The following is an 18,368-nucleotide window of genomic DNA, read 5'->3' as shown; positions in this document are numbered from 1 at the left end:
ATATATGCAAACACTATTTCGATGGTTACCCAACAGACAAACTGACTATAAGTAACTTCGCAAATACGTCAACATTCTACCAACCCTAACCTTAACCTAAGCCTACTAATACTCTATTGAGAGTTAGCTGACATGTAGTTGCAAAGTTGATTATAGTCAATAGACTAAGGGGACCATCAAAATAAAATGTAACCTAACATCTAAACGTTGCATTTTTTCTCCCAGTTGAAATGATTAACTAGCTCACATCAAAATTAATATTAGCCTCGCAAGGAACACTCAAATAACACTCCACAACTAACCACTTACAAGATGTAGTAAGATACTGTGCAGGACTTAAATAAACAATGTCAAGATATATAGTTCATTATAAATGTAAAAGTAGATTTAATATGGTGTTCATTGTGTGTTATAAATAATCATAATCTTAAAAGTTATAACCACAAATGCGTAAGCATTATAATGTATTATAATTGTTGTTATGATCATTTTTAAGATGATATAACATATTATAAGGTATTTTTAATAATGCATTATGCATTCATTATAATGCCTTAAGAATACCCTTATAATGTATTATAAATATGGGCTTCATAGAAAGTGTTACCATAACTTTTATTATAAAAACGTCATTAAGTGTAATTTAAGCAGTTGTATAGCCTAAAAAATCGGTCAGTTTTAACCTTCAATATTATAGTAATGAATGTAGTATCAACTGACTCATGTATATTTTACAGCATTAGTTCAGATAATTTTTTTCCTTGAGAAAATGTGGCATGTATACCTAAAATATATCCAAACTAATCGATATTGAATTGAATTAAATCGAATTGCAAGCTTGTGAATGAGAATCGAATCGTGAAATTTGTGTCAAAACCCAGCCCTATGAATCATGATGAAATACTGCAACACTAGCCACTTTCACACATGAACACCTGTGTAATACCAAGCATGCCTGTAGGGAAAATAAATAATAATACACAGACAGATGCTCACCAGCGGTTATCGTCCATGAGCTGACAGTTGGGATCGGAGCTCTGCATCCTCTCTCCTTCACTTAGAATCAGATAGAGCAACGTCACGCCAAACTGACAAACACAACACATACATTACTGAAATAACTTTGGTTTAGTTAGAGAAAAAGCCAGAAGAGACTGTGCACATTTCCCATTTAAAAAAAATAAATAAAATTTGACAGTGATACCTTATTTTGCAGCACAAGGGGAAGCTGTCCTTCACTGCCCTGCAGCTCCTGGAGGAGATCAGTGAGGGAGGTACTCGATATGGACTGGATTACTGCCGTCACTGGCTCTACCAACCAACACAGTACCTATGAGAGAGAACATGCAAATTAAAAAAAACTTCCTTTTTCCTAGTGCTAATCATAACCTATAGAACTTGCCACATCTCATTCTCTTCACAGAAAGCATACAAATACCCACTCGTCTGTGACTGTACCTGGTCTTGTTTGTCTTTCTTGGCCAGAGCTGGAAGGTTCCTGGCTATTCCCATGACAACAGCAGCAGCATGGGGCTGTGGCAGGAAGGGGAGGAGTCTGGAGATGAGGCGTTTCCCCTTACGCACAGACATGATCATCAAGCACTGCTCATCGCTCACTCTGCAGAAGGGTGGGAAGTAGGTCTGTTACAGTCACAAACCTTCTAGTAGTTGATACCAATATTAGTGATTTCACACAGTTCTTGACTACAGCACAAAACTATGCTGTTATAACATGCTTGTTTATTTAAAAAAAATAAACAAGATAGGTTTAATCAGATAGGTCCTTTAAGGTATCTTGGAGGGGTGAGGTGTCCAAGACGCAACATCTAGCTACTGGGGTGCCTCAGGGCTCAGAACTTGGACCACTTCTCTTTAGGGCTGCAACAACTAATCGATTAAAACTGATTATTATTGATAATGAAAATAATCACAACGATTCTCATTTTCGATTAGTTGGGTCTGCCCACAGTGCATGTCCAACTTCAGCCGGTCACATCAAATTACAGCACTTTCTATGCACAAAATGCATCTAAAAATAGTGAAATAGTTATGAGAGTAGGAACTGTAAAGGGATAACAGCATGTTATTTTCTGAATATAAATATCAGACACTTCATAGTCGCCTTTTACAGGATAAAGAAATGACAGTAAGACGTGACTGTGATAAAAGTAAACGTGTGTTCCTGCAGAACATTACTCTTACCTGCTGGTTAACACGGAGTTTGTGTTTTTATTCATTTTTAATATCTTTATTATTATTTAAATTTTAAATTGATAGATTTAAGCTATATTCACTATACAGTGCTTACATTCATTCAAGCAAATGTTTGTAAGGTTTCTAACAAATTATGTAAGGTTTGTGCAACTGCTGCTCTAAACTAATAGTATTAGTGATTAACAAAATCATTTTTAGCTTTCTGTAATGGTTAGTCCTCCAATATGAGTAAGCTCTTTAGTAACAGTAGTGTTTCTAATGCTATAATATAATTATTGACGTTATCTATGAAAGAAAGTCAGAAAAAAAATAGTCAAGTGCTTTAGTGTTTTTTTTTTTTTAAGATACCCAATTAGTCAAAGTACATAATGCCAGCAAGAATGCAAGCTGTTATGAAAGGCATAGGAGGCCATTTTTGTTATTATGTGAAATACTATTTAGTTCTTTCAGTTTGTGATGATAATGACAATAGGGCTGTGCAAGTGTGTTTTATAAAAATAGAAAAAAGGGCTTTTCCCCCCTTTTTTTAAAAATCCGATTAATTGAAAAAATAATCAGTCAACTAATCAATTATCAAAATAATTGTCAGTTGCAGCCCTACTTCTCTGTCTACATGGCATCACTAGGTTCTGTCATTCAGAAACATGGCTTTTCATATCACTGCTATGCTGATGACACTCAACTCTACCTCTCATTCCATCCTGATGATCCGACGATGGCTGCTCGCATCTCAGCTTGTCTAACAGACATTTCTTGCTGATTACTTTCAGCAAGGGTGTGGCACCATTACTTTCATCAGACACCATTACTTTCAGCTCAACCTTGCCAAGACAGAACTGCTTGTGGTTTCAACAAACCCATCATTTCATCACAATTTCACCAACCAGCTAGGTGCATCAACAATAACTCCTTCAAAATCAGCTGAATTTCTCAGACCACATTGCTAAAAACTGCCTGGTCCTGCAGATTTGCTTTATACAACATTAGAAAAGACTACACAACTACACATGCTACACCACTCCTTGTTCAAGTTCTTGTTTTGTCCAGGCTGGACTATTGACAGGTCTTCCAGCCAGTTCATTCTAACCTCTACAATTAAGACAGAATGCAAGATTAATCTTTAATGAGCCGAAAAGAACGCATGTTACAGCTCTGTTCATGAACTTGCACTGGTTACCAATAGCTGCTCACGTAAAATTCAAGGCATTAATGTTTGCATACAAAACCACCACTGACTCTGCACCCCTTTACCTAAATTCACTACTTCAGAGTTATGTGCCCTCTAGAAGCTTGCGTTCTACAATTGAACGGTGCATTATTGTGCCATCCCAAAGAGGCACAAAATCACTTTCACAGACTTTTTCATTAACTGTTCCCTCCTGGTGCAATGACCTGCACAACTCGATTCGAGTAGCTGAGTCATTAGCCATCTTCAAGAATCGGCTAAAAACACATATCTTCCATCTTCATTTGACCCCCTAACTCCGGCACTCTCTATTCTAATTCTATTCATTTTCTTTTTTTAATAAAAAAAAACTCGTCCCTCTAACACTTGCACTCTCGATTCTACTTCTATTCGAACTGCTTATTTACTTTTTATTATAAAAGTTTGTGTTTTTATTCATTTTTAATATCTTTATTATTATTTAAATTTTAAATTGATAGATTTAAGCTATATTCACTATACAGTGCTTACATTCATTCAAGCAAATGTTTGTAAGGTTTCTAACAAATTATGTAAGGTTTGTGCAACTGCTGCTCTAAACTAATAGTATTAGTGATTAACAAAATCATTTTTAGCTTTCTGTAATGGTTAGTCCTCCAATATGAGTAAGCTCTTTAGTAACAGTAGTGTTTCTAATGCTATAATATAATTATTGACGTTATCTATGAAAGAAAGTCAGAAAAAAAATAGTCAAGTGCTTTAGTGTTTTTTTTTTTTAAGATACCCAATTAGTCAAAGTACATAATGCCAGCAAGAATGCAAGCTGTTATGAAAGGCATAGGAGGCCATTTTTGTTATTATGTGAAATACTATTTAGTTCTTTCAGTTTGTGATGATAATGACAATAGGGCTGTGCAAGTGTGTTTTATAAAAATAGAAAAAAGGGCTTTTCCCCCCTTTTTTTAAAAATCCGATTAATTGAAAAAATAATCAGTCAACTAATCAATTATCAAAATAATTGTCAGTTGCAGCCCTACTTCTCTGTCTACATGGCATCACTAGGTTCTGTCATTCAGAAACATGGCTTTTCATATCACTGCTATGCTGATGACACTCAACTCTACCTCTCATTCCATCCTGATGATCCGACGATGGCTGCTCGCATCTCAGCTTGTCTAACAGACATTTCTTGCTGATTACTTTCAGCAAGGGTGTGGCACCATTACTTTCATCAGACACCATTACTTTCAGCTCAACCTTGCCAAGACAGAACTGCTTGTGGTTTCAACAAACCCATCATTTCATCACAATTTCACCAACCAGCTAGGTGCATCAACAATAACTCCTTCAAAATCAGCTGAATTTCTCAGACCACATTGCTAAAAACTGCCTGGTCCTGCAGATTTGCTTTATACAACATTAGAAAAGACTACACAACTACACATGCTACACCACTCCTTGTTCAAGTTCTTGTTTTGTCCAGGCTGGACTATTGACAGGTCTTCCAGCCAGTTCATTCTAACCTCTACAATTAAGACAGAATGCAAGATTAATCTTTAATGAGCCGAAAAGAACGCATGTTACAGCTCTGTTCATGAACTTGCACTGGTTACCAATAGCTGCTCACGTAAAATTCAAGGCATTAATGTTTGCATACAAAACCACCACTGACTCTGCACCCCTTTACCTAAATTCACTACTTCAGAGTTATGTGCCCTCTAGAAGCTTGCGTTCTACAATTGAACGGTGCATTATTGTGCCATCCCAAAGAGGCACAAAATCACTTTCACAGACTTTTTCATTAACTGTTCCCTCCTGGTGCAATGACCTGCACAACTCGATTCGAGTAGCTGAGTCATTAGCCATCTTCAAGAATCGGCTAAAAACACATATCTTCCATCTTCATTTGACCCCCTAACTCCGGCACTCTCTATTCTAATTCTATTCATTTTCTTTTTTTAATAAAAAAAAACTCGTCCCTCTAACACTTGCACTCTCGATTCTACTTCTATTCGAACTGCTTATTTACTTTTTATTATAAAAATGACCCTCCAACACTAGCATTCACTATTCTATCTACTCGTTTTCTTTTTATTATATTCTTTAAAAATATTTAGTCTAACGGAAACTTGTCAAAGCACTTACATTATTATTGCTCTTTTGTTGATTTTGATTGCTTTCATTGTCCTCATTTTTAAGTCGCTTTGGATAAAAGCGTCTGCTAAATTACTTAACCTAAATGTAAAAACATGATCATAAAACCATTTCTCAACTAGGCTAGTTCATGTGCCTGTCCTCATGTGGCTCTTCCTGTCGCACTCACCGGTTGTCCCACTCTTTTTCTCGGAGGGAGTTGTAGAGCTGCACCGTGTGGGTTTTATGCTGTTCTAGCAGGGCATCTCTTTGGTGCTCAGGGGTCTGCAAGAACTTCTTCTCAAAGTCTTGCACTTCTAATAGTAGACTGTACATCTGCATAACAAAATATACAGGTTATTACTGTATTATATATATATTATACTTGTTAGTATATTTCGTGGAATACTAATTATATTTATTTATTTTTTATTTTTTTATTTTTTATTAATCACCTGAATCAGAATAAAAATACGGTGGCTACAAAAGCTTCACTTCTCTCCATTCTTACCTTCTCCACAGTATAAAGGATTTGCCGTCTTTTGTTCCACACTTGCTTTTCTCTTTTTTCCTGTAAAATGACAAAATAAAGAACATTGGTACAAAGAAACGGTACCATAATAACATGCACCTTTTGAATAAACTGAATGAAGAAAAATGCATTACTAGGACCAGAACGAATCTGTTGAGTTCATTTTTGCATGGGTCCACTCAAAAGCACCCAAAAACAGCCTCATAAGCGGTTTTATAAAAATAGTCTATGTAAAAGGGTGAGGGAATAGAGTGCTGACCTCATCATCACTGCGAGTGGTCACCACGGCATCAATCATTTTCCTTGGATTGTTCACACTGGAGACAGTGAGTTTTCCTAACGAGCCGGCAAACTGCACTATGAAACAAACACAATCACAAAGTATTAGACCATTTGAACGGATAGAAATAACTGACCTGACAGAAATACACAATTAAATCAATAACAACAAAATATAAATTTTTGATTTGCTTGCAGTCATAAGAATGCTAAGACAGGCATTTTTTAATGCCATTTTGCCATGTGTTGTTTTTTACCTGGCCGATAGGTGTGCTCCAGTTTAGCCACCTGAGGAGTGATGAGTTTGGTGGTGTGCTCCTTCCTGTTGTCTCGGTCCCGCTCTTGACGCTTCTCCATTTTTTCATAGTAATTCTGCAAAACAAGAATTAAAGGCCACCATTAACCAGCAATAACATTATCTACACAATATATATATATTTTTTAATCCAAGCTACAGCAGTATTAGAAAATAACTAGATGGTAGACGAACTCTGATGTCTCAAGCCTGGTCTAAAAGTCTAAAATAGATTAACAAACTTTGAAGAATAAAGTTTTCATTTGAAATGTGTCAGTCTTGGGGTAAGTATGGGTAAAAGAGTGATTACCTGGTAATAGTAGTCATCCAGATACGGATCGGTGCTTTGAAGCTGCATCATTTGAATCCTCGCTACCCATTCCTTCTCTCTTTGTGTCATCAGATTGCTGTAAGGATCTCTGATTCTCCTGTCTCCAACACCTCTCCCTCCGACGTGATCACTGAGCGTATGAGAAACATTTACATGAGGCATTTCAAAGTGAGGCGTCATTCAGAGGCGGGCATTCAGAGGACAGATGGTACCCACCCCAAGCCTCTGTTCTGCATCCTCTGGTTGAGCATCCTGCGGTGCTGCGGGTGGAGGTGGGTGGTGTTGTGTCGGATGGGTGCGTGGCCAAGAGGTGGCCCATGGGGACCCATTCTAGGACCAGACTGCCCAAAGAATGGCCTGAAACCCCCGACACCTCCCTGTAATAATGGGGGAGCTGGACCACGTGGGAACTGACCAACCTGAAGAGCGTAACACAAGATAGAAAAAAAGCTTATCATGTTTCTATGGTTAGGACATGATTGAAGCTCTAGAACCACTCTTATTAGACGGTGTATACTAATACTAATGTATCATTAACTCACCTGAGAGTTGAGCAGTTGGGCTCTCTGTATATGAGACAGAACAGGACCAACACCAGCAGGGAATGGAGGATGAGACAACGGTGAGTTCTGAGAGAGCAAAAAAAAAAAAAAGGGTTTATCATAATTTGTCATTTCAATACTGTTCAAAAACTTTCAAAATAGATATACCAGATTGTTTTCCTCCCAAAAGCCATTTAGACATTAGATGTCCTCTAAACAGAGCCTCCTCGAGCATGAGCAAACAGGCATCGAAGTGTGGAAAATTGTTCACTTTTTTCACTGTATCATAGCACCACTGTCAGGCTGTTGGAGTTGACTGATTCTGAACTGATCTGGGACTCACAGCGATGCTGAGGAGGTTGTTGGGGGACAGACGCTCAGGGAAGGGAGGTGGGTAGCGCAGTGGCATAGTGGCTCTCACGTGAACGGCTAAAGGGTGATTATTCTGAAGAAAAAAAAGAAACATACAGCCAATGAACCATTTTAACTCAATGTAAATCATTGCATCACCCAGAAATATTAAATGCAAACATATCAACACTCCTTGGGTTGATTTAGAAAAAAATACTACGTTTTAAGTACACTTTTACATCATGCATTAAAAAAATGGCTGGCAAACCGAGACTTGTCATAGCACTTTCATATTATTGCTCTTTTGCTGGTTTTAATTGCTTTTGTTGTCCTCATTTGTAAGTCGCTTTGGATAAAAGCTTCTGCTAAATGACTAAATGTAAATATTTTAATGCATAAAGGATGACATCTTACATGCTGATTGTGGACTTGACTCATGGGCTGTTTCGGAGGTGTTCCAATAGGTACAGCCCTTACAGGTGGACTTCCAATCACAGGTGAGCAGGAGCGAGGAGGTGGAACCCTTTCAGACAAATCTCGCCCTTCTTCTCTGCTGAGTCCAGGAGGCCGATTAGGAAGCCCCACCTCTTTGATAATGGACATAAGCGTTTTGTCCTGAGCAGTTAATCGAGAAGTTTAGAAGAACAGCACAGAAAGACAATCAAGCAAACTTGAGAAAGCTTATTTTATATACACAAATGTTTTACCTCTTTTTGAGTGACTAGTCCAGAACTAACAGGACCGAAGCCCATACTGTTTTCCCAAATACTGTGAGAGTTTATCTATGGGGGAAAAGAAAAAGGGAAATATTGGTTGTTTATTCTGAATATTTAGAGCTGTAAGATAAATATTACAGAGACAAATCCACATTGTTTTTGTTGACGCATCATAAAATAAAGCCAAGCATGCTGCTAAATTTACCTGAAGGCTCCTACATATGTTTAAACACTATTTTATCCACTTTAGTGCACACTAGATGCTTTCATATAGGGCAGACTAAACATAAAAACATAAAAATAAGAAAATGCAATTCGAACTTGCAATTCCCAAATTCTCATTGCCCTTTATAATAAAGAGGTTAAAAAAGTAGGTTCCTTAAAACTGAATCCAAAGAATATAAGTGACGTGGCTAATGGCCAAGTATGGTGACCCATACTCGGAATTAGTGCTCTGCATTTATCCCATCCTAAGTGCACCCACACACCGTGAACACACACCTGAAGCAGTGGGCAGCCATTTATGCTGCGGCGCCCGGGGAGCAGTTGGGGGTTCGGTGCCTTGCTCAAGGGCACCTCAGTCGTGGTATTAAAGGTGGGAGAGAGCGCTGTACATTCACTCCCCCCCACCTACAATCCCTGCCGGTATGAGACTCGAACCCGCAACCTTTGGGTTACGAATCTGACTCTCTAACCATTAGGCCACGACTTCCCATGCATAAAACATGCATCAAGTAATTTTAATGTAAAAAAGTATCTAAGAAAACTATTTTGAAATTGTATTATTTCAACAGAGATGTTGAAAACACTATCACGAGCTACTCATGTAAAACACAATACTGTACACACATACTTCACTTTGAAGTATAGTATATATTTAATGCCATGTCAGCATCAAAGGCTATTTTCATGGCAAAAACAATAAAAAAAAAAGTACAAGTATAACAAATACAATAAAAACCACCAAACAAACAAACACAAGTTATATCACACAAGATTTTTTACATTAACATAAGATACAATTTCTAAAACTTTTACTTCACTTTGAAATATATAGCGAATGTATTTAATTAAATCACAGTCTTTGCAATTCAATAATTAGACTATTTTTGCTTTATTCTAATTAATTGTGCAGCCCTATTTTACATGTGGCAAACATGTAACATATTGCCACACCCTTAAAATACCTGTTTGTTAAAGTTACCTGCTGCAGTCCACACCCTGATGATGGCATTTGCATGTTCACAAATAGATTTACAAACTAATCATATCAATAATGGCTCAATATGATGGAGAGACAATCACACAAACCTGTGGAAGAGGAGCTGGCCCTCTGCGCATAAGCTGCTGCTGTTGTTGGTAGCTCAGCAGCAGAGAAGACTGTTCAGCTAATGCCGAGGGCTGAGGAGCCTGGCCGGACAGCATTGGAGGAAGGTGAGATCGGTCCGACCTGGCGGTGCCCACTCCAGCAATAGCAGGATCCGAGCCCAAGATGAGCCGAGTCAGCGACTCCGCCAGGTCACCACCACCCCGTACATCTACGTCAGGGTAAAGCCGGGAGGAAGAGGAGGGTTGAGCGAGGGCCGAAGAGTGGGCATTGCCGCCAGCGAGAGGGAGGTCAACGGAGGAGGCGTCACCCGCTTCATGCACTCCGTCTCGTACCTGCTCATCAAGCTCTGCGAGGCGGGCATGCTCCTCCTGCCAATCATCATCTAGAGAGGAAAACATATGAGCTGATGTTACAATCTGATACGCCAATGTAACTTAGATGCAGTACCATGTCTGAGACATGAAATAATAGTCAGAAAACATTTTTTAAATTTAACATTACCTTCGGACAAAATATATGCACCTTTTATTTTTATGGCTCATTTACTATGACTAGGGATGCACCGATGTATCAGCCGCCGATATTTATCGGCCGATTTTTGATTATTTTAAAGCCATCGGCATATCGGAAATAGCATGAAAGGGGCCGATACCGATGGTTTATTAATTAACTGCATGGAGACAATGAGTTGCATGCTTTTTCTCTGGGCAAATTAATTAAATACTTGTCAAAACAAAATAAAATCTGTACAAAATATAGTGTCAGACAATAGTACGGCCTATGCAAATGTGACGCCGACACATCCAACGAGTGAAATGCCCGTGCTCAGCTGCAAATTCATCAGAGGTAAGTCGCAATGGCAATGCCCTGGCGTTAGTTTACCCGAGGATATGTCACGAAACCACCAAGCATTAGGCCTACATTTAAGTGAAAATTGATGGCAGGTAATATGCAGCTTTTTGTGTGTTTAAAACCAGCAAAAATGGCAGGATAGTGTAGAACACGGATTCACACAAGTTCACATCACGCACCTGCAGCGCTTCTGTGAATGGAGAAAAACTTAGGCTATATAGGCTACATAAAAAGGAATATAGGCCTATACACAAAATATATGTCACTTAAAACATTAACAGATTAACAAAACGAAAGAAAAAAAATGTGCCAAGTTTGGATCATTGTAACGCGCTCTTAAGTTCACGGAAAGGAAACCAAGAAAGCAGAGGAAAGCAGTTTTCTTTGTTTTGCAAAAGCTTTAATGCTTTGAATCGCCTCGGCGACTCACACGCACATACAGTGGGTACGGAAAGTATTCAGACCCCCTTAAATTTTTCACTCTGAATTTAAGGGGGTCTGAATACTTTCCGTACCCACTGTATTTTTGCTAACTTGACATCGCAGCCAGTTTATTATCAAAATAAAATCCAGTTAAAGAAACGTAAAAAGTTACACTGCTCAATTTAAATAGTCAGTGCCGTTCAGCATGACCACCGCCTCACTGTGCTTTTATGTGAAGGATGACGTTTTACGTTGAAAATGCGAGTGAAGAACAAAGCCTATAGTTTACACAGGAATAGGCTAAATAATATTTTAGCATCCAGATACATCGTGAATATGGAAACATTTGGATTTGTGCAGAATGAGAGGTTTTGCTTTTAAATTAATTAGTTTTGGATTACAACTTTAGAGGATTTGTTGTGGAGAGAAGGGAACTAAAATAGCCTAATTGTGTTTGTAATGTTTGTAAATATTTTGCTTCATTTAGGGTATTTTAGCCTACATTATTTCTGAATATAATAATAAAATGCGACGTACAGCCTACTAATTTAGGCTGTTTTTTCCTCTCAAAACGCTTAAAGGAGTAGTGTTTTTTTTATCCATGCTGCAAACATTTTTAAATATCTTGACAATTTACTTATGTCTTTAAAGCGTTGACAGTTTTTTTCTTTTGTTTAATACATTTAGTCAAAATCTAGAAAAGACCATGCTGTATTGGCCAGATCCAAGACCCTAGTGTTTTTTTTTCTTTTTGATTAAAGAAAACGCAGTACTTTATTATTATTATTATTATTATAGGCATAGAAAAAGTTAAAAAATAACATTATTAACCGGTATTTTTTCTACTCAACCCGGTTTCGGAACGGCAATAGCCTAGGAACATAAACGTTCAAATACCAATTTTGTTCAGTGTGAACCAATCAAAATATTATAGTTTTTCCCCCCCCGTTTTTAAGCCCTGCTTTATGCAATTGACCAATATCGGTATCGGCCAATAGTTGTTTGGGCATTCAAAGCAAAAATAATATTAGAAAATTGCTGAGTAGTATTCAATTATTATTCGAAAATTGCACCCCTGCCTCGCAATGCACAAACGCCCATAAACAGAGAGAAAGGGAGAGAGACGGGATTCACGCTTTCAATCTGTATGATAAACTGTTTAATTCAGAAGTTAGACTACCTTAAATGTCTGTCAAGCCATATAATGATTGCAACGTGCTGAAACATATTAATATAATAAACATAACCGAATGACGGCACTTATTAACATGACAGTCAGTCGATTAGCATAAATCAACTGCTCATAAGGCCAGGACATTTCCATTTCAAAAAATATTTAATCCCTAAAGAGAATAGATACGAGATGGGAGGAAAAATATACTTCAATATCTTCTGTCTGTCGCAATTATATCGTTGGGTAATTATTAGGGATGCAACAGAACAACAGAATGGAGTTATTATAGATTAAGGATAGGGCTGCACGATAAATCGCATGTGATAATTAATGCGCATCTTGTCAGTAAAGCCCGTTCTGTAATCAGCAGTAATCTCCATCATGTGCGTGCCGTCGTTCACTGACAAGCTGTGCAAAACTACAATAATATGCAAAAGTGGTATTGGTGCATCCCTAGTAATTATACTGAATATAAACTGCAGGCATCAGGGAGCCGTTATTAATGCGGGGCATTGAAATCGCTTATGAATGCACGCTTGTTTTTTTACTTTCACTTTCGAGATTCACGATCACACGTACGGAGCAGCACTCGGCAGTACTTACACATTTTACAAGATTAGATGTTTGTCAGTGGTGCTCAGGATCTGCAAATCATTCGCCATCATCCTATCAGTCATCTCTCCTTACTCCGTTTACGTGGTAAGTGAAATGTTATGTACTGTAATGTAACAGGCTACCGCTAGCAAGCGGCTAACCATGTCCCTTTAGTGGCTCTGTAGAACACGTTATTTGTTTTCTGTGCCTTTCTAAACACGGATTCAGAAACACCTCTAACCCAGTCGGGAGTGTTTGTGGTCCGCACAAAACTATTATTTGACATCGTCCCAAGTTACTGTAACCGTTATATGCTGCGCAAGTCTTTTTTTATGCCACGCAAGTCTACAGTGTGCGGATGAGACAATTTGTTCTTCTGTTGTCTTTGACAGCTTTTAGGTGCGTTATTGGCAGCGCCACATGAACACATCACCACCGCATCAGCACAGAAAACATGGGGACATTTTTTTAAGACTATAATCGCACAACCTATTCAATATTCTATAATTAAATCAACTAATCGAATATTCGAAAATCGTGACCCATCCCTAGTTAAAATCTGTATCGGCCAAATAAAAGCCTAATAAATCCTTGCTAATATTTATACCAAAAAGTAACATGAAATTTTCATAGTTTGTAAGTTGCTTAGTCCAATAAATGTTCTTGAAATTGTGAAATATCAATAACAACATCAATTATTATTATATTTACTTCATAAAAATCTTTACAATTTTTACAATTGCACTAAAGCGCCTTTTACTTGCTAAAAAGTACAAACTATCAATTGCATGTAGTAGATTATGTACAACAGGTTTTTCAGTAGTTTTAACCATTGGCCATTTAGAGGCATAAGAAATCCATGTATCAAATGTGACCCTGGACCACAAAACCTGTCATAAGTCACACGGGTATATTTGTAGCAATAGCCAACAATACATTGTATGGGTCAAAATTATCGATTTTATGTCAAAAATCATTAGGATATTAAGTAAAGATCATGTTCCATGAAGATATTTAGTAAATTTCCTACCGTAAATATATCAAAAGTTAATTTTGGATTAGTAATATGCATGGCTAAGAACTTCATTTGGACAACTTTAAAGGTGCCATAGAATGCACTGATAAAATATTTTTAATTGTTCTCTGATATCTACATAGAAAGTATGTGGCTTATGTAAGGGTAAAAATTCTCCAGAAACGGTTTTACATGTCCATTTACAACCCTAGGATTTGTCCCTAGAATGAAATGGTCTGTTATCAGTGGCGGCTCGTGGGGTTTAAAATAGAGGAGGCACACTAATTGTATTGGTCTGGGATCCCTGCCGATTATTATTATTAGCTTAACCACTTTAAAATGGCTTTTTGGTTGCTTTTAGTCAGAAAACGTAAAGACGACGACACACATACAGCAAGATAATATAATTCCTGGCCTATCACTTGAAGAAAACATCCATCCCTTCTTAAAAGTCTGTGTTAAAAGAGAGCTGCCTGTTGTGACATTGGTACATTATCAGCGCAGCGGGAGACATTCAAACTCTCTCTCTACGATGATTGGTTGATATCAGAAGGGAGGCTAGCCTCCCTTGCAAGGTTTTTGGTTGCTTTTAGTCAGAAAACGTAAAGACGACGACACACATACAGCAAGATAATATAATTCCTGGCCTATCACTTGAAGAAAACATCCATCCCTTCTTAAAAGTCTGTGTTAAAAGAGAGCTGCCTGTTGTGACATTGGTACATTATCAGCGCAGCGGGAGACATTCAAACTCTCTCTCTACGATGATTGGTTGATATCAGAAGGGAGGCTAGCCTCCCCTACGGGGTTTCTTTTCTCAACACTCCTCAGCGCTGAAAGTGAACACTCGATGGTGATTGGCTAATTTTTTTTTCCAACGGAGGCATGAGAGCTCAGCGCTCACCCGGCCTCCACCTCCCCTTCTCTATCATTAGCGGTTGTAATTACATCAGCACATTCAGCACATTCGGCACATTCGCGATAGAAAAGCGGCGCTTTCCAACTTCATTAACAAGTTATGGTATTACATCTGTGAAATTACAAACAAAAAATACACATTCTGAGACATGAACTGTTAATTTTATTAACATTAAATCATCCTCCTCCCATTTTCACCTCAAAATTTTGGGGAAGCTGTGCCTCCCCCGACGAGCCGCCACTGTCTGTTATTACCTTATTTGGAAGGGTCATGAATAATAATGTTGAGCTCTGCTCTGATTGGCTGTTTCGTCATGAATAATAATGTTGAGCCCTGCTCTGATTGGCTGTTTCACAGCGCGGCTCATTTCAGTAGCTCACACATCAAACAGATCTCTACTGTCCGGCGTGAACGATGGAGAGATTAGGCATCCAACCATATATGTTTGAGCCTGTATCAGACGAAGATACAGATTTTGAGAGATTTTGTGAACGAGGCTTGAGACAGAGATGCGAGTGAGATCCAGCTGTTATAAGCGTTTTTTTGGACTATAAATTTGAAATAATTTTATTTATTTATCGGTTTTTGTTTGCTTTAATAGCAATATCTGGCAACACTGCATCGATGATTCGGCTGTGCAGGTCTTATTATTCAACTATGCCAAGGTAAATACAGTTTTCCATTCCATGGCACCTTTAAAGACGATTTTCTCAATATTTAGATTTTTTTGCACCCTCATATTCCAGATTTTCAAATAGTTGTATCTAAGCCAAATATTGGCCTATCCTAGCAAACCATACATTCATGGAAAGCTTATTTATTCAGATGATGTATAAATCTAAATTTTAATAAAAAAATAAAGACTCGTATGCCTGGTTTTGTGGTCCTAGGTCACAAATGTGATACAGTAGGCTTTGTTGGGTAAATCCATAAGTCCAGGTGTCAGGATTGCCGGGGAAAAAAAAAACTTATTGATTTTTTACTTACTGATTGCCCCCGCACCGAAAGTGTCATCATTGAACTGGTCAATTTCATCTTCCTCTACCAACCCTTCCTCCTCCAGGGTGCAGTCATCGTCAAAAGACTGCAAAATAACACAGAAGCAATATAGATTCAATATATACATTTTCAACATGTCATAAAGTATGGGATCTAACTTAAGGAGGTGGAAAACTGTGGTCTTAAGGAAAATGATGCTGTAGCCACATGCAAAGGTAAAATATGGTCCTTGTGCTCACCAAAAACTAACATGATCAGTGGTAGAGGACATCTTAATCTTAATTATTTAGGTCTTTTAACAACTTAAAAAGATGCATTGTTCCTTAGAAACAGTTTATACATGTTATCAATACGGAGTATCCAAACTGCTAAGTGCAGAATCATTTAATGTTACAGAAAACGAAATCTTACAGAAACCTTTTCGCCATGAAAACATAATTCTCAGAGTGACGAAATAAATAAAAAAGCTTGGGAAATTAAAGTGAGCCCAGTGCGTTTACATCGCCCCGGTTGGTTGATGTACTAGCACGGCCTCGCTAACATGCTAACAAGGCCAAAGGTTTAATAACACACATCTGGGCCACACTGAACTCAAAACAGCGGGTATTCGCTACGGACAGTTGGCTGTTATAGATTTCATGAAGCTTTTACATCTTGTTCAATATCAACACCAGAGGAAACTGATGGTTAGGCCTCACAAACAATGTTGTAGAGTCGAAAAACAAAGCCGCAATTTTCCATCAAAATGTAAATCTTCTAAACCGCACTTGTCAGATTAAATCTCTTTGAAAAGAGCCATTTCCACATGCACTTGGTAAAAACAAAAGAAGACAACATTTACCTGAAAATGGAACATGTGTCTGTGTTAAAAGAATCTCGTTTGATTCTGCTGCGCGAGACGGCACGAGATTCCTCGCGCGCGAGCGAGCCAGCTTAAAGACATGCACACGGCGTGAGTGCGGTAAAAACACTACAGGAGTCTATACTGTGCTGCTGACCATCATTTATGTGTTATAAAAGATCCAGTTTTCTGTTCGTGTATTTTGGAATGTTCCTGTTAAACATAAAACTTTTTTTTTTCAAATTATGCTATAAATCCCCTTAGGAAAAGAGTCCTTTTCACATTCCACTGGGTTATTTGACTTGTAAATATACCATTGTGGTGTAAGAATTAGGAAACTGGGAAAATAATTAAAGGTGTCATATGATGCTGTTTTAAAGATCATTATTTGGTGTAACAGAATATGTTGACATGCTTTAATGTTCAAAAAACACAAAAAGCATAATGGTATTATTACAGCATTCTTCAAAAGTACTTACAGGACCATGTGAATACTATGGTATATTAATAATGTAATTATTCAGCACCATGGTAACTGTGAGATCAGGGAAAGTTGTCACAAGCTTTATTTTAGTTGCTACAAAGATCTGTGTCAGCAGTGCTGGTTGTCTTTAGAATGGTTTTGAACACGAAAAACATTTTGTGAATTCTGTTTGATCTAATAACATATTTTTATTTTTTTTATTTTTATTATTATTATTATTGTTGTTGTAATAGCTGTGAAACAAGTGACCACACATGCATGCATTCAGAAATGAATCAGCTACCTATTGTTTAACTCAATGCTATTAGGGCATGTTGTCACGTGTTTAAAAAATAATGCACATTAAGAAACAAATGTGAAACAATATAAATGTATTCTATAGGAACACTACTAAAATAATTTGCAACCATTAAACAGCTTTAAACTGTATTCATTTTATTATATGAATTTACATATGCAGCTTGATTTACAAATCAAGACTTTGTAAAAGAGCATAATAGGACCCCTTTAAAAAAAACTATAAAAAGTTTTTGTTTTGTTTACTAAATTAGGTTCAGTACATAATTTTGGCATGAGTAAAATATATTTCTTCTTACCAAAAACATCCCCAAGATTTTTTTGGAACTTTTATATATATATATATATAGACAGTCTCCAAAATATGTGGCACATATTGATTTTTCTTTTTAATTTTGCAACAAAATTTACAGAAAACAGAAAAACATTTACACGAATAAAGACACATTTTTTTGTAAACAATACAATTATAAGTGGATTATTACACTATATGAAATTTGTATTTAGTAAATTTTTTATTGTTGTAATAGCTGTGATACAAGCACATACATTCATTCAGACAAGAACAGTTTAACTCAACAATGCTATTGGGGCATATTGTCACATTTAAAAAATATGCACATTAAGAAGCCAGCTAACCGATCACAACACACACTGGCCCAGCTAACCGATCACAACACACACTGGCCCAGCTAACCGATCACAACACACACTGGCCCAGCTAACCGATCACAACACACACTGGCCCAGCTAACCGATCACAACACACACTGGCCCAGCTAACCGATCACAACACACACTGGCCCAGCTAACCGATCACAACACACACTGGCCCAGCTAACCGATCACAACACACACTGGCCCAGCTAACCGATCACAGCA

At 37.6% G+C, this 18,368-nt stretch overlaps 1 protein-coding gene across 2 annotated transcripts; it reads right to left on the bottom strand.

Moving 5' to 3' along the window:
- Positions 1-968: 968 nt before the first annotated feature.
- LOC107598520 (protein PAT1 homolog 1-like) lies at positions 969-16,833 on the bottom strand. 2 transcript variants are annotated; one of them, XM_016289891.1, is made up of 16 exons: positions 16,706-16,833; positions 15,853-15,949; positions 9,870-10,270; positions 8,550-8,624; positions 8,257-8,457; positions 7,835-7,936; positions 7,492-7,578; positions 7,166-7,368; positions 6,929-7,079; positions 6,581-6,695; positions 6,304-6,401; positions 6,024-6,083; positions 5,703-5,848; positions 1,459-1,618; positions 1,205-1,330; positions 969-1,088 (listed from the first exon to the last, which is right to left on the bottom strand). In XM_016289891.1, the coding sequence occupies exons 1-16, from the start codon at positions 16,718-16,720 to the stop codon at positions 993-995; spliced, it is 2,133 nt and encodes a 710-aa protein (XP_016145377.1). In that variant the 5' UTR covers positions 16,721-16,833; the 3' UTR covers positions 969-992. The 2 variants fall into 2 exon arrangements, with proteins under 2 accessions (XP_016145377.1, XP_016145378.1); XM_016289892.1 differs by having other exon boundaries at positions 992-1,056.
- Positions 16,834-18,368: the final 1,535 nt, after the last annotated feature.

This window comes from Sinocyclocheilus grahami, unplaced genomic scaffold (genome assembly GCF_001515645.1).
Source record: "Sinocyclocheilus grahami isolate Dianchi unplaced genomic scaffold, SAMN03320097.WGS_v1.1 scaffold252.1, whole genome shotgun sequence".
NCBI classification, from domain to species: Eukaryota; Metazoa; Chordata; class Actinopteri; order Cypriniformes; family Cyprinidae; genus Sinocyclocheilus; species Sinocyclocheilus grahami.
The sequence above is the reverse complement of the archived record's forward strand: the minus strand, read 5'-3'. Positions and strand labels throughout refer to the sequence as shown.

Excerpts from the sequence above, each read along its gene's own strand:
- LOC107598520 (XM_016289891.1), bottom strand. Across the intron at positions 7,369-7,491 it reads CCCAACTGCTCAACTCTCAG|GTTGGTCAGTTCCCACGTGG; the intron begins GTGAGTTAATGA and ends TACGCTCTTCAG. Across the intron at positions 6,402-6,580 it reads GGAGCACACCTATCGGCCAG|TGCAGTTTGCCGGCTCGTTA; the intron begins GTAAAAAACAAC and ends TTTGTTTCATAG.